Below are 13244 nucleotides of genomic sequence, written 5' to 3' on the forward strand. Positions count from 1 at the left end.
TAAGGTGACGGACTGCCGCCGTGAAGGGCGTAGGTTCGTATACCACTGGATGTGAAAATATTTTTTTTCTTCTTCGTGTTTGCAACACATTCTGAGACTTCTTTAAACATCAAAGTTAAGAATTTTTCTGAAATATTCGTTGTAATTTACATGTAAAGTGCACTTTCTTAGTAACGATTATCTCTGATTTCGTGACTTCCGCATGTGTAAGAAATGAAAGATGAAATTTAGTGTGCGTGAAATGACTGACAGTGACATTTATACTACTTCTTGTCACAAATAATTCACCATTTTTTTCGGAATATGTAGCGATTTCTGAGAGTGTGGCCAGACGGGAATCTGAGAGCACAATGTAAATTACTGGGAATGAAACTAGCAGTGGCTGGAACCACGCACCTCGGGCCTCTGTTGTGGTGGTGACGGAGGGTCATGGCAGCAAAACAGGTCAGTGCCATGTCTCAGCAACCATCCCCGGCTTTGGCTGTCTGGTGTCAGTGAGCCAGGGTCATGGTGTTTGTGGAGGCAACATCCTAGGACAATGGCGATAGTGCTTTACCTCAGTGTAACTCAAGTGATGTCTCCCACGACAGGCGACTACTTGTTGACAGTGTCTGATGATATTTACAGCAGCAGCGTCACTCTGGTACCTTGTAGGTGACAATGTACATTACGACCATGACTATTTGATGACTGTGATGGCAGAAACCACTCTGAACTGGTGGCACCACTAAGTGACACAGGCTCCATGTCACTCCAATGTCTTATGACGGACGATGATGACAAGCTGGCTGCCGGTCCTTAAATACGGTTTTCTGCCCTGACGTCTGCGGTTCTTCATCTCCAGTAGGTCAGTGGAACGTTCTGATGTTGCTCGGCTGGCGTAACTGACCCAATTACCGTCCTCGATGTTGACACCCTGGTGTGCAGCGAGCTGTTCGGTGACATAGCATTCTCCTTCATGTTGCTAACTAAGCACTCTGCCGACCCACTCACATCACAATACCATACCAGTCAACTATGAAACAGAATGTAACACACGTATGACTTCTGGCTCCCAATATTCCTTCAAATTTTAACTAACTTAATTGCTCTAATCATTCGACTGTCTGCACCATGTCATATGGGCATTACCAATCAGACGTCTCTTTATCTTGATATGCCATCAAATGTTATTGTCAATGTGAAGGGCATTAAAAGTATTCCTGTAACAACGTAATGGCTGAGAAAAGTCCAGTATAACTGTAATCCTGGGTGCTCTAGCGGATGGAAAGGAAGCTCCCCCCAATACGTGATTCTTCACTGGAAAGGGATACCAAAAGAAAAATTGCTAGCAGGGCATTATCTTTAGATGCCTAGAAAAGGGATAGATGAAAAATGACCAGATGCTAGAGTGATTGAAAGTTGTTTGGAAGATGCTGGATTCTTTCAGGGGACACCTCACATGGGGAATTAACGATTTGATAACAAAGAACAACACCCAGTAATAATTCCTGATGACATGACCTCACAACATCAAGTAATGGATGTTGTTGTGGAAAGACCTTTTAAGGTTCACCTGTGACAGCTTTACATTGAGTGGCTTTTTCAAGGAGACCATACTGTCACCCCAACAGAGATGTTAAGGAAACCCTCAGTACCCATGCTGGGCTGTTGGATCCTTACTGCCTGGGTCAGAACCTCAAGCAAATGTATTATGAAAGGATTGAAAAAGTCCTGCATATCCAATGCTATGGTTGGCTCAGCATATGTCATAATATCCAAGGCAGCCAGTAGGTCTACAAACAAAATGAAGATAGCAATACCAGTGATGATGACAATATGACAAGAAAGATTAAAACTATTTATACCACAAAGATGGTAAGCAAAAAAGGAAGCGAAAATAAAAGTTGAGGTAAACCCTTTCTTTTTGTTTATTTTATTTCTCCTTTTATCATCAAAATGTAGAAATCAATAAATGATATAAGTTAAGAATACTTAGAATGTTAACTTTCTTAGGGAAATATTTTATATCAATAAAACAGTTTGTAATTTTGATTATATTATGTTAAAAATAAAATTTTTGCAAAGAACCTCTTTTTCTGCTCGGGTAAATATGGTGTGGGTCAGTGAATTATTACATCAGCTCTTTGTCAAATTTGCAAAATATTTTCATAACAGCAGAGTTCACATATGTTTCTGAGCAGAAAAACCACGTAAAATACACCACCACCACAACATTGATAATAACAAGAATCCATTTACAAGTTTGGAAGTATACTAGATCAAGTGTAGTAATGGCAAAAAAATATACATAGAGCAGGCAGAACAAGATTTTGAGACTTGATTTAAAGGACATTGATTTCTCCATAGTAATAACACAGCCTTTGTGACCTTTGGTTGGGTGTAGACATGCTGTTAAATGCCCACAAAGAAATCTTACAATTTTACATAAGAGGTGATGGGAGGCAGACACTAGATATTTTTGAAGAACTTGAAATTCAGGCACACAGAATGCAGGATCCTGTAAATCTGCTGAACTATCAGAATGGTTCCTCCTGGAGTTCCTTTTTCAGCATTTTCAGTGATCTGATCCACAAGTGAAATCTACAAGAGCAGATTTTGGAAAGAAGTGGCAGCTGGTTACAGCTACTACGTGCGATGAGGCGCCCATGCTGAGCCTACCACATGCTACTAAAAACATGGAAGTAAACACAGAAGTGGTTTAGGTACAGCAATGCAACACTACAAACAGTCCAACAGAGAGCATTACTGTCCTAATTTCATTTTATTTTATTGTAATTTAATTTTAACAGTTTTATTGATGGTTGTTTGCATTCCTTTCGTCATATGGGTAATGAGTGCAATTTTTTTAATAATGACCTTTTTGTGCTTGTTTGTTTAGTTAAAGATACATATTCTTATAACATGTTCATCATGATGATGTCAGTCCTTTAATTATACATATGTATGTGGTTTAATATAAGCATTTGCTTTAGTACAACAAAATTTTTTTTAAATTAGATGTATAAAAGGTCTGTATATTTTTTATGATTTTGCGATATGACAGTCGCTGGCATTTGCACAAGCCTTTAATATTTCTTATTAACTTTTTAAATTTAAGAAACTTTTTAAAAAATTTTAAAATTATATAACTTTAATAATTTACGTTCTTTCCAATGTTCTTTAAATTACTAGTTTTACATGAATAACAACAGAAAACACAAGTAGATACAAAGTATACTGTTATCCTCCCCCTTTGCCTATGTTTTTCCCCTTCCCCTCTTGCCCAACTCCCGTTTTTCTATACCACCTCTCCCCCATATAACAGCACAGTGTTTTGTTCTAATTTCAGTCTTTCTTTATCTTTTATTGGAATATGTTAATGGTTTCATGATGTCTGAAGTTGCTCTTCTGTATTTAAGTGACTGTTGGACTCTGCACCAAAATGATAAAGCTAGAATAAACAGATCACAGGTGAAATTTTTACATTTCATAAGTGGTAAAATGTATGACATTTGAATTTGAGTAACTCATGCTTTCTACTGACTAAAGCTACACAGAATGTGCCAGAAATTCTATTTGTGTACTACCCTGTTACTTTTAATGAACTGTAGGAATGTATTTCAAATCACTGCATGAATTCTTTTGGTTTTACAGAAACTTATTTTCGTCACAAGCTGCTCCCATATTGGATAATAAAAAACAGTTGGGGTACATTCTGGGGGGAGAAGGTAATGTATTATGAACAACTTCTAAATTATACTAAATGTTTTACTTTTACAGAATATCCACTATTCAAAAAGACACTCCCGTTCTGGATCATTAAGAACAGCTGGGGGGACAGCTGGGGCGAACAGGTATTGTCTGCATGGAAAATTTGTGTTGTGGTGTCTTGCCTCACAGCCTCTTTTATTTTTAAGAAAATGGTTCTTTCAATGGTAGTGACATCTTTTGTTCCTGTCACTCCAGTTTACATTTCCTTGTAGATGAATTTTAGCTTAAATCCAGTAATTGTAGTCTCAATTCATATTTATAAAGTTGTCACATTGCAGTAATTTGTGTATACGTATTTATATTTTTGTGTGGTACTTGTAGATAACAAAGTTTAGTAACTTGCTTCATATGACACGCAGTTCAGTGTAGTGGTGTATATCATGGGCAACAGATCACTGCTGTCATAAACTTGTTTCAACATACCTCAACTACTGTAATCTATATTGCCGCAGTATGTCACTCTCTCGTAAATGGAAACTTTCAACAAAGATCTTGGTACAATAAGCACAAATTTTGATACAAAAAACCTAACAAGAGAAGTTGAGCACTTGGAGTGAATGGTCCAATTAGAAGCAATTTTATATATGTTCACTCTATCAGTGGGTCTGTTATGACCTAGTTGTCAGACCTAACAGTATGTATAATGTGTGTGTGCTGCAACAGATGGTTAATGAGAAGTGTGTAGGAAGATGGAGAATCCCACATGCTCGTGTCATAAGTTATCAGTGCCATTATCCAAGGTCTTGAATAGTTTTTGTGTGTCTTAGGTGTGAGGTTGGAGGCAGACTGAGAATAGCCATCTGAAATGTAAGCAGTTGTGATCTCGTTAAAGTGAATGCGTGGTCAAATGTTTCATTATGAGAAAGTCTGCTGCCACTCAGATAGTTATGGTGCCAATGGGCTCCAGAAATATTTTGATTCCATGAAAAGAAAGAAAAAAAAAACAAAGAAAAAGGAAAAAAAACTTCAAAATTAAAAGGTTATTTTTCATTGGAGGAAATTAGACTCAGAAATTAAATGGAACATTTGCAGCATAATAGCATGTATCAGTAATTGAATTTGTGTACTTCTTTTGTTTTAAGAAAGTAATGATAAGAATGAAGATAAAGCAAAATATTTCTCCTCACCCAATGCTTTTAAGTTAGTAGCTATTGGAGTGCTCCCCCTGGTATTATGTAACAGTATTGTAAATTGTCAATAATCAAGTTGAGTACTCACTAACTCTTATTTTTCCCCAATGCATAAGCTCCAGTTTCTTTCCTTTTCACATATACTGTATTTTCCACATCTACTTTCTTCATTTGTTTCAACCTCAGGCCACCTACGTGTTGTAATAACAGAAATCCACAGAGATCCTGAGGAAATCCACAGAGATCCTGAGGAAGGGGTAGAGTATGCTTCTCAGCATGATATGGTTGACTTTGAATGGCTGTTTTGCACCATTGCTTTGTGGGTCCACTGCAGAAATAGTTTCTTTTGTGAGAATATTCTCTCCAGCATATTCAAACAAAGAAAAGTCCAGAATAGAATGGAAAGGATAGATTGCCAGTCACCCCGTAGAGGAGGTGTTGAGTTGCAGAAAAACATAAAAAAGAAAAAGGATCACTAGAAATATATCAGATTTTGGACTAAGTCCTTTTTCAGAAATAGTACACTCACACATTCACACAGTAGCAAAAAAAACCACACACACACATACGGCCACTGTCTCTGGGCACCAAGACCTGACTCCAACTGTTGGATTGGGTTTTAGCAGTTGGGGCTTAATGCTCAGAGGCATCAGCCATGGGGCTGTGAGAGTTCTATTTCTGAAGAAGTAATTTGTCTGAAAGCTGATATTTTTCTAATGTTCCCCATCTTCATTCCCGCAGCCTCTGGAATTTCCCCTAGTGCACACTGCTTTTACTGCCACTCCTCTTCCTTTACTATTTCCACCCTCCTGTTTTCATATCATCCTTACCCTCTTAGTTGTACCTTTGTAATTCATCCACATCAATTTTTCCTTCTCTCGCTATTCTCTCGACACTCCATTTGTCTGTCCTTCACACTGGCACCACACCCCTGGGAATCATTAAACAGCACCTCTGCATTTGTAATTAAAGGTGTTATGTAACTTCTACAATTTGTAAGTTAAGTGTGAATAAAGTTGTATTTTGAATGATGATAAATCACTGTATAATTGCTCCCATACACCTCCAGTGACGTGACACAATTTTTAACGCACTGGTAGAGTTGCTTTCTCGAGTATTGGGTCCAATTCCTCAACTGACCTAGCAGATTTATGTTTAGTGTGGGTCCCCTAAATTACTTAATGTGTATGCTTGGATGGATAGTTAGTTAATTTGTTCCATGTTCCATAGACCATATTTTCAATAAATGCGGACAATAGCAGAGACAGTTAAAAAGTATGATTATACGGTTACTTTCTTGACACTTACAGATTTGTAATTGATTACTTATTCTATTCAAAAATTCTTCTATAGTATAAAAGAAACTGATTTAATCAGTATTTGAACACTATTCTGCTGTCTGTCATCAGACATTTTATTTGTATAGGCATATTGTCAGAGAGTTTCATAACTGTATATTTCACACATTTTTTATGCCAAACAATATTGTAGGAAGGATAAATTCCTAGTCACCACATAGAGTAGGCACTGAGTCACAGATAGGCATGATGCAAATACTCAGCTTTCAGACTATGTCCGTCATCAGAAGTAGAAAAGACACACACATTCAATCAAGCGCAACTCACTAACACGTGGCCACTGTTTCCTGTAGGTGCCAAGGGCTGACATTCTTTGCCAAAGTTAAATTCACTGTGTAGATCCTTTTTTCTTCTAGCATTGCCTTCCAAACTGCTTTCAAATGGTAAGAGATTGACAGTAAATTTCATAATTTATTAAATTTTCCCTGTGTCTGTTTTTAATTTCCAATTGCATAAACATATGGCTACAAAATATACATGTGTGATCACCACAAATCATTCTAATAACTTTCTTTTGTGTAATGAATACTTTTTGACTGCATGAGGAGTTATTCCATGATATTATCCAGTAGGACTTCAGTAAATGAAAGTATTCAGATGATGTTAACATACTGATTTTTATATCCTCAAAGTTAGCAGTTATTCATTTGGCAAAAAGGTCTGAACCACCAGCCTTTTCTCTCTCTCTCTCTCTCTCTCTCTCTCTCTCTCTCTCCTCCTCCTTCTTCTTCTTCTTCTTCTTCTTCTTCTGAGTTTCCACAAATATACACTACCAAGTACATTAAAAATTTATACCCTAATATTTTTGGTGATGCACTCCTTAGTCTGAGATGTGCTATTCTTTACTGAAAGACATGCCTCATCCAGTTTTGTGCCAAGTTTAAAGCTAGCCTATTTGTGTAAGACCAAAACAAAAACATATTTCACTAATTCCCTACTGATGCTGCTACTTGACAATAATGTTTGTAGCATCTACAAAGAGTACTATTTCTGTCTCCTGATTCAAATAAAATGGTGGATCAGTAACACTGGGGAAGAATAGACATGAGCCCATGATTGAGCACTGTGGAACACTATTGTGATTTACCTGAAAACGATGCAGCCAATAACTGTCCTCATCTTTCCTCAGTCTGTGGCATGGCTAACAACCTTGTTGGTGATAGCACACTAAAACCCCACCTGCCTCCAGTTCAAAATATATGTTCCATTTGTGCATGATTGTTCATAACATACTACTTCTCTTCTTTCAGTAACTCTGCCCTCGGACTGGTATCAACTGGACATCCTCGATTTCTCTCTGTGCTGGGAATCCTCCTTCATTTGCTTGTAATTTTTTCCTCTCTTCACCTCTCTCTCTCTCTCTCTCTCTCTCTCTCTCTCTCTCTCTCTCTCTCTCTCTCTCTCTCTCTCCTTCCTTTCGCTTTTCTGTAGTAGATAATTCCTGTTTAATATGTTTCGCATCAAAGATGTTTTCCTCTTCTATATCATTCTCATGAAGTTCCTCTTCTCTCATGCCTTGCTCAGCACATCCTCATTTCTCATTCTGTTGATCTAATTCACATTCTCCATTCTTCTCCATGACCATATTTCAAAACTTCTACACACATTTGTTCTTTCTGTCTGACTGTCCACATTTCAGAAGCATAAGGCAACACTCTCCACACACATTTGGTGAACTCCTTCCTGAGTGTAATGGGGATGCTTCCGGCTGTCAGCACGCCTTTCACTCCCTCAAAAGGTGCCTTTCCCATGGAGATAATGTGTTTCATTTCCTCTTTACAAATTCTGCTGGAAGTTATCAAGTTTCCCAAATACTGGAACGACTGAATCTGTTCTAACACCATTCCATCTAGTGATATATTAATAATGTCATCTTCTTTTCTGATTCTCATACTACTCCATTTTAATGCATTCTACCACATAAACAGAAAAGCTGCTTCACTGTTTTGGAAGGGTGTGTTTCGGATGTTGAGTTTGCATTTCATAACTAGTGACAAGTGATTACTCATTGGAAATCAAATGTTCTCACCACTTAGTTCCAAAAGTCAGCAGCAGATTGTCTCATGATAAGTGTTTTTAATTACTATATGTAATCTTTTTTTAATTATTTGAAACTGTTGCCCATTTACATATGTATCCAGATCTTACTGTTATGATTGAAAAGGAATGAAATCTGCCCATAATGTAAAAACATGATTTATTTACACTTTTTCAAAAGCATAAATATCCTATACAAATTATATAGTAACATCATTCACAAATTCACCATAATACTAATTTAACTTGATTATATACAATATTTTTAGTTTCCTCTCCAGTTACACGAATAAATAAAACCTTATTTGAACCCACCCAAGAGCAAGCAACATAAAACTGCCCATGGGGTGAACATGGTGACCTCAGATCCATTCCACAGTACTTAATAGATTTGACTCCAGTGTTGGTGCTTACATTTCACCACTTTTCCACAAATAGAGGTACTGGGAATCCCTTGCTTTCAATGACAATTACCTCCTAATACGTAGTACAAGCTCTTGTGTATAATAGGTTTGCTTGAAATTGTTACAAGAGTTCTAGAGTTGTAAGTCTCAAATAAGTTTCATTCATTCTCATGGTTTTTGTATCTCTCATAATAGAATGGCTTTTACTTGTATGATGACTATCCTAAAATAATTTTGTTTAGGCTCAAGCACATAATAATTCTTTGTGTAATTCACCTTAAAACATATTTTAACTCCTGACTCAAACACTGTTTTAAAGATACAGTACCAGTAATTTATTGTCAAGGAGTTATGCTTTTTAATTTGTTTCTAATATGCATTTTCTTTCTAGGGCTATTATCGAGTGTATCGTGGAGATGGAACTTGTGGAGTTAATATGATGGCATCATCTGCAATAGTTGCATAGCTGTTTAGTAGTGTTTTCATACTAATGTAGCTAAATTTCAAAACCAAGTGATAAAAATATATTAACTGCTGTTTCCAAATAATACAATAACTACTACAGCCTGCATATGTCTGTCTTTTGAATATAACTTGTGGGCTCCACAGCTCCTTTTTTGCCCAAGACACACATTTAGTTGGTGAATATAAAATCCTTTTGATAATAAAGCAGTAAAGTAGCATGTCCGTGTGTGTTTAAAAAATGGCATATGTGCTAAATTTTCTTTATATGTGTGAAAGCAGCAGTAGAACACTGTACAAGGTATCCCATGATGAATACTTAAATTCTTGATGCTGAAGTAAAGTATATTGACAGGATCTAGTGATTCATACCTCACACATTATTAGAGTTACCAAGCATATAAGTTGAACTTGTGACAAATAATATTTTCATCTCACAAAGTTGAAGAACTGACTGAAAATGTCTCTTCTATAGAGTCTCTGGTACGTTGTGTACTGTAGCTATTCATTAGATGGCAGCTGTAAATCAACTTAAAGGTACAATTTGTTGGAGATAGTAATTTTTTTAGCTGGATAAATGTTATCTATTCTGACACTGTAGATTTAATAGAACCCTTGAATGACAATTGTTAATTACTTATGTAACAAAATCATCATATAAAAGTTCATGTTATGTGAGACTGTTTTGTGTCTTCAACAAGACAGTTATAAAAAGTGCAAAAGTTGAGTTCTCTCTTCTTTTAGAATTTGATTATTTTTTAAAATGTTTGCTTCTAGGTGATGGAGATCTGTTTCACTTAACCACAGATACTGTGATGATATTTGCATGACTCATTCAAGCTGTTTTAAGAATACTCTGAGATAGAAGCTATTATGTTTAAGCCTTAGTGTAAAATGTTTGCAATGTAGTTATCGGTAGTATTTGTCAGAAGTGTTCTTGTAGTGCCTTAAGGTTCTAAATGTGATTAACATGTCTTACTTTCATTAACAAAAGATCAACTATATTAGTTTATTTTTGACATATTGCAGACTACTATTCTGATTTGTTGAAACACACAGAAGTTATGTTTGCATTCATCAAATGTAAACAGTGTTTCATCAGGTAAGGAATATGAAGCCATACCAGACAACAAAAATAGTAGAATGCACTTTAGTAATTTATAATTAAAAATCTTGATACTTTATGCGACATGAAATGATCATGACTACATTTGTACCAAGTGGGCATGTCCTTGTGATGAATGGAAATAAATTGACAATAGCATCACTCAAGCATTAAGAATATGCCCATAAAAGGACACATTGTGCTAGTATGTACCATTGACCGATCAAGAGTTTATGTTGTGGATGAACATGGCCTGAGAATATTACAAGCTACATTTTCTTATTATATGTGATTTGTTTTACACTCAGTTTTGCTATTTTACTATGCCAAGCAACAAATAATATAAAAATACTTTTCTTGTGCAAATGTGAATTTGTAAAATGTTGGAAGTGACTGAGAATCAGTTTGGTTTTTAACATGGAAGAGTGCAAAATGACCCTGCTGGTACAAATCATTATTTATACTATATAAGTACAATAAAAATTTTATGTTACAAACATGTACTATACTGTACTGTTCAGTGAGATTATATATGGATATCTGAAAATAATATTTTTCTAACACAAGGCTAATGCTGTACAGTTTGAAAATAAAATATATTTTTCTAAATCTAAGTGTGTTCTTAAGACTATATTTAAAAGAGCTCCAGACCTACTCTTAAAGCTGATGCTAAATATTACGTCTTTATGATAATGAAGGCTTTCTCGAGGAATTTTTATGTCGAAGTCTTCTTGAGTTATCAACTGAATCAAGGCATGATTCTGCGGCAATGTTTCCTGCTTGTCGTCTTCAGGTGATTTTGTCTAGGCACTCCCAGTGTGTTCGAGGTTCTTGGCATTGCACCCTGGTGCTGTCTATGTATTCCATCCACTGTGTTTACCACTTTCACATTAGAGGGCTCTTGACGTATTCTTGTTAGCGCTACATCCCATTCAGGGCTCAGCTGGAAACAGCTATCCCAGTTTCCAAGATCACTGTGGACCCATATCTTCTGAACGGACAGAGGTGTTATGCCTGGGGAACAGGTTCTGGGACTCTTATCATCGAAGAGACGGTGGCAATATTGGTCCATGATGGTCTTGTCGACAGGGATAGTGGTTTCCAACGGAGTGCTGCATGGGATGTATTGCTAGCAAAAATACATCGAGAGTGTTGTAATGTGAAAATGGTGAAGGCAGTGGGTGGAATAGACAGCCAGCACCAGGACACATTGCCAGACCCCTTCAACAAATTATCTCCACTGGCTATCTCCTGTAGTGGAAATTAGTGATTTGGAGATTTGGTAAGTTCTTTGTTTAAGGATCTCTTGTAGAATGTAAGTTTTACAGGTCTGCAGGAATTGCCAAATAAGGTGTGACATTCATTGAAGGCAGACTTTTAAGCTTCCCAGTGTGTTACTGACCAGCTCTTCAGGATGTGAAGTCCATAATTCCAGCTGCTTTGTATAGATTATCCAGTGGTGGATATTTCGTTCAACCAATTATTAGTAGGTATGGCCATTTGAACTTACACTGACCTTTTTGGCATGTACAGATCTGGACCTCAGTGAGAAAGCATATTCTGCCATGAAGAAGCAGAGTGCCTAGGCCAAGGTTCTTTGTGCCTTTCACCTAGTCCCCAATTTGCTTTAGCCTATTTTCTCAATATGTAATTTCTTGCTGCAGTATTTATGAGCCTTCTAACAGTTATGTTTGTGCATTGATAACCGATTCTGGATCTGTATGTGTGAGTGATTTAAGCTTAAAGTCAGCTGTTGACTTGCTAGTTTTTGGCGAAAATGGAAGGTATTGGCTTGTGTCTTTGAGGGATGCAGTGTAAGGGAATTATCCAGGTACCAAGTATTCTGACAGAGCATTACAGGTTGTGTTTTATCGCCTCAAAACTTTTCCCTAGTGGCTGTGATGGCCAGATTGGCAACATACCGTATTTACTCGAATCTAAGCCGCACTCGAATCTAAGCCGCACCTGAAAAATGAGACTCGAAATCAAGGGAGAGAAAAGTTTTAGGCTGCACCTCCAAATCGAAACAAAGTTGGCCTATTGTAATATGAGACACAATTTAGGTTGAATGAATGACGATACAGCTACAGTAGTTTGGTTCGAGTCGTAAGCTTAGCAGTTAAGCTTTACCAGGTAGCCATTGCTATGCGTTGGGCTCTGTCCGTATTTATACGGGTACCCTTCCTTTTTCATGTGCTTCGTCTGGTTTGAATCTATTGCTTATTTTTCTTTGATCTGATAAGTGCTGTTCTCTTTGTTATAGGTGTTTACATCACTCTAAGCTGAAAATGCGTTATTGTACTGTCTCATGCACTATTTGTCGCATTCTGATAATGTGTGTTTATGACCTGTCGCCGCTCACGGCATGGCTTGATTTTGTGTGCGCTACCGCCGCTTACGATAAAAAAAAAGAGAGGAATTGTCTCATTAGCGAAACAATGGCAAGAGACTGCTATTTGTTGTTACTTATACTGCTGCTTTCTTTGATAATGATCAACAAGAACCAAATAATAGACTGCGTATGATAGATGATGTTCTGAACGAGAGTTTAGCTAAAATTTTTTGCCGTTTGAAAATCTTTGCAGACGCCTCTTTTGTACATTACATTCTGCACAGAAATTAGAGTCATCTTAGATTTAAGAATCTAGTCAATTGCCGTGCTTCATTTCTGACTGTATCACTATTAGGCATAAGAATAATACGAATATAAACATGACATGATATGTATATTCTTCCGTGTTTGCTGTTGTCCCACACTAGTTTCGTAGTTTATTAGGCAGACAGGATTTAAATGAGATAGCAGCAAACACGAAAGAATACATAGCAAAATGTTTATATTCGTATTATTCTTATGGTGAAGAGAATACTGCATGTGATTCACAATTCATAAAAGTTCCAACTAGCAACCATCTCTTCTCATAGGTAGGAAAAAATTCAGAATGTAGAGTTGGCCATATTGACAAACATCCCAAACAGTCTTGCCAGTCGGATTTTC

At 36.8% G+C, this 13244-nt stretch overlaps 1 protein-coding gene across 2 annotated transcripts in view; it reads left to right on the forward strand.

Moving 5' to 3' along the window:
• The window catches only part of LOC124794718, a 229240-nt gene extending 218382 nt beyond the window's left edge, over positions 1-10858 (forward strand). The window contains exons 25-26 of one of the 2 annotated variants that reach the window (XM_047258303.1): positions 3637-3710; positions 9074-10858. In XM_047258303.1, the coding sequence (XP_047114259.1) occupies positions 3637-3710; positions 9074-9148 (149 nt within the window). In that variant the 3' untranslated portion in view covers positions 9149-10858. Of the gene's footprint in view, positions 1-3636; positions 3711-3762; positions 3837-9073 lie in introns of both variants that reach the window. The other variant, XM_047258302.1, reaches the window with a different exon arrangement.
• The last annotated feature ends 2386 nt before the right edge of the window (positions 10859-13244 follow it).

The sequence above is a fragment of the Schistocerca piceifrons genome, chromosome 4 (assembly GCF_021461385.2).
Source record: "Schistocerca piceifrons isolate TAMUIC-IGC-003096 chromosome 4, iqSchPice1.1, whole genome shotgun sequence".
In the NCBI taxonomy this organism is placed as follows: Eukaryota; Metazoa; Arthropoda; class Insecta; order Orthoptera; family Acrididae; genus Schistocerca; species Schistocerca piceifrons.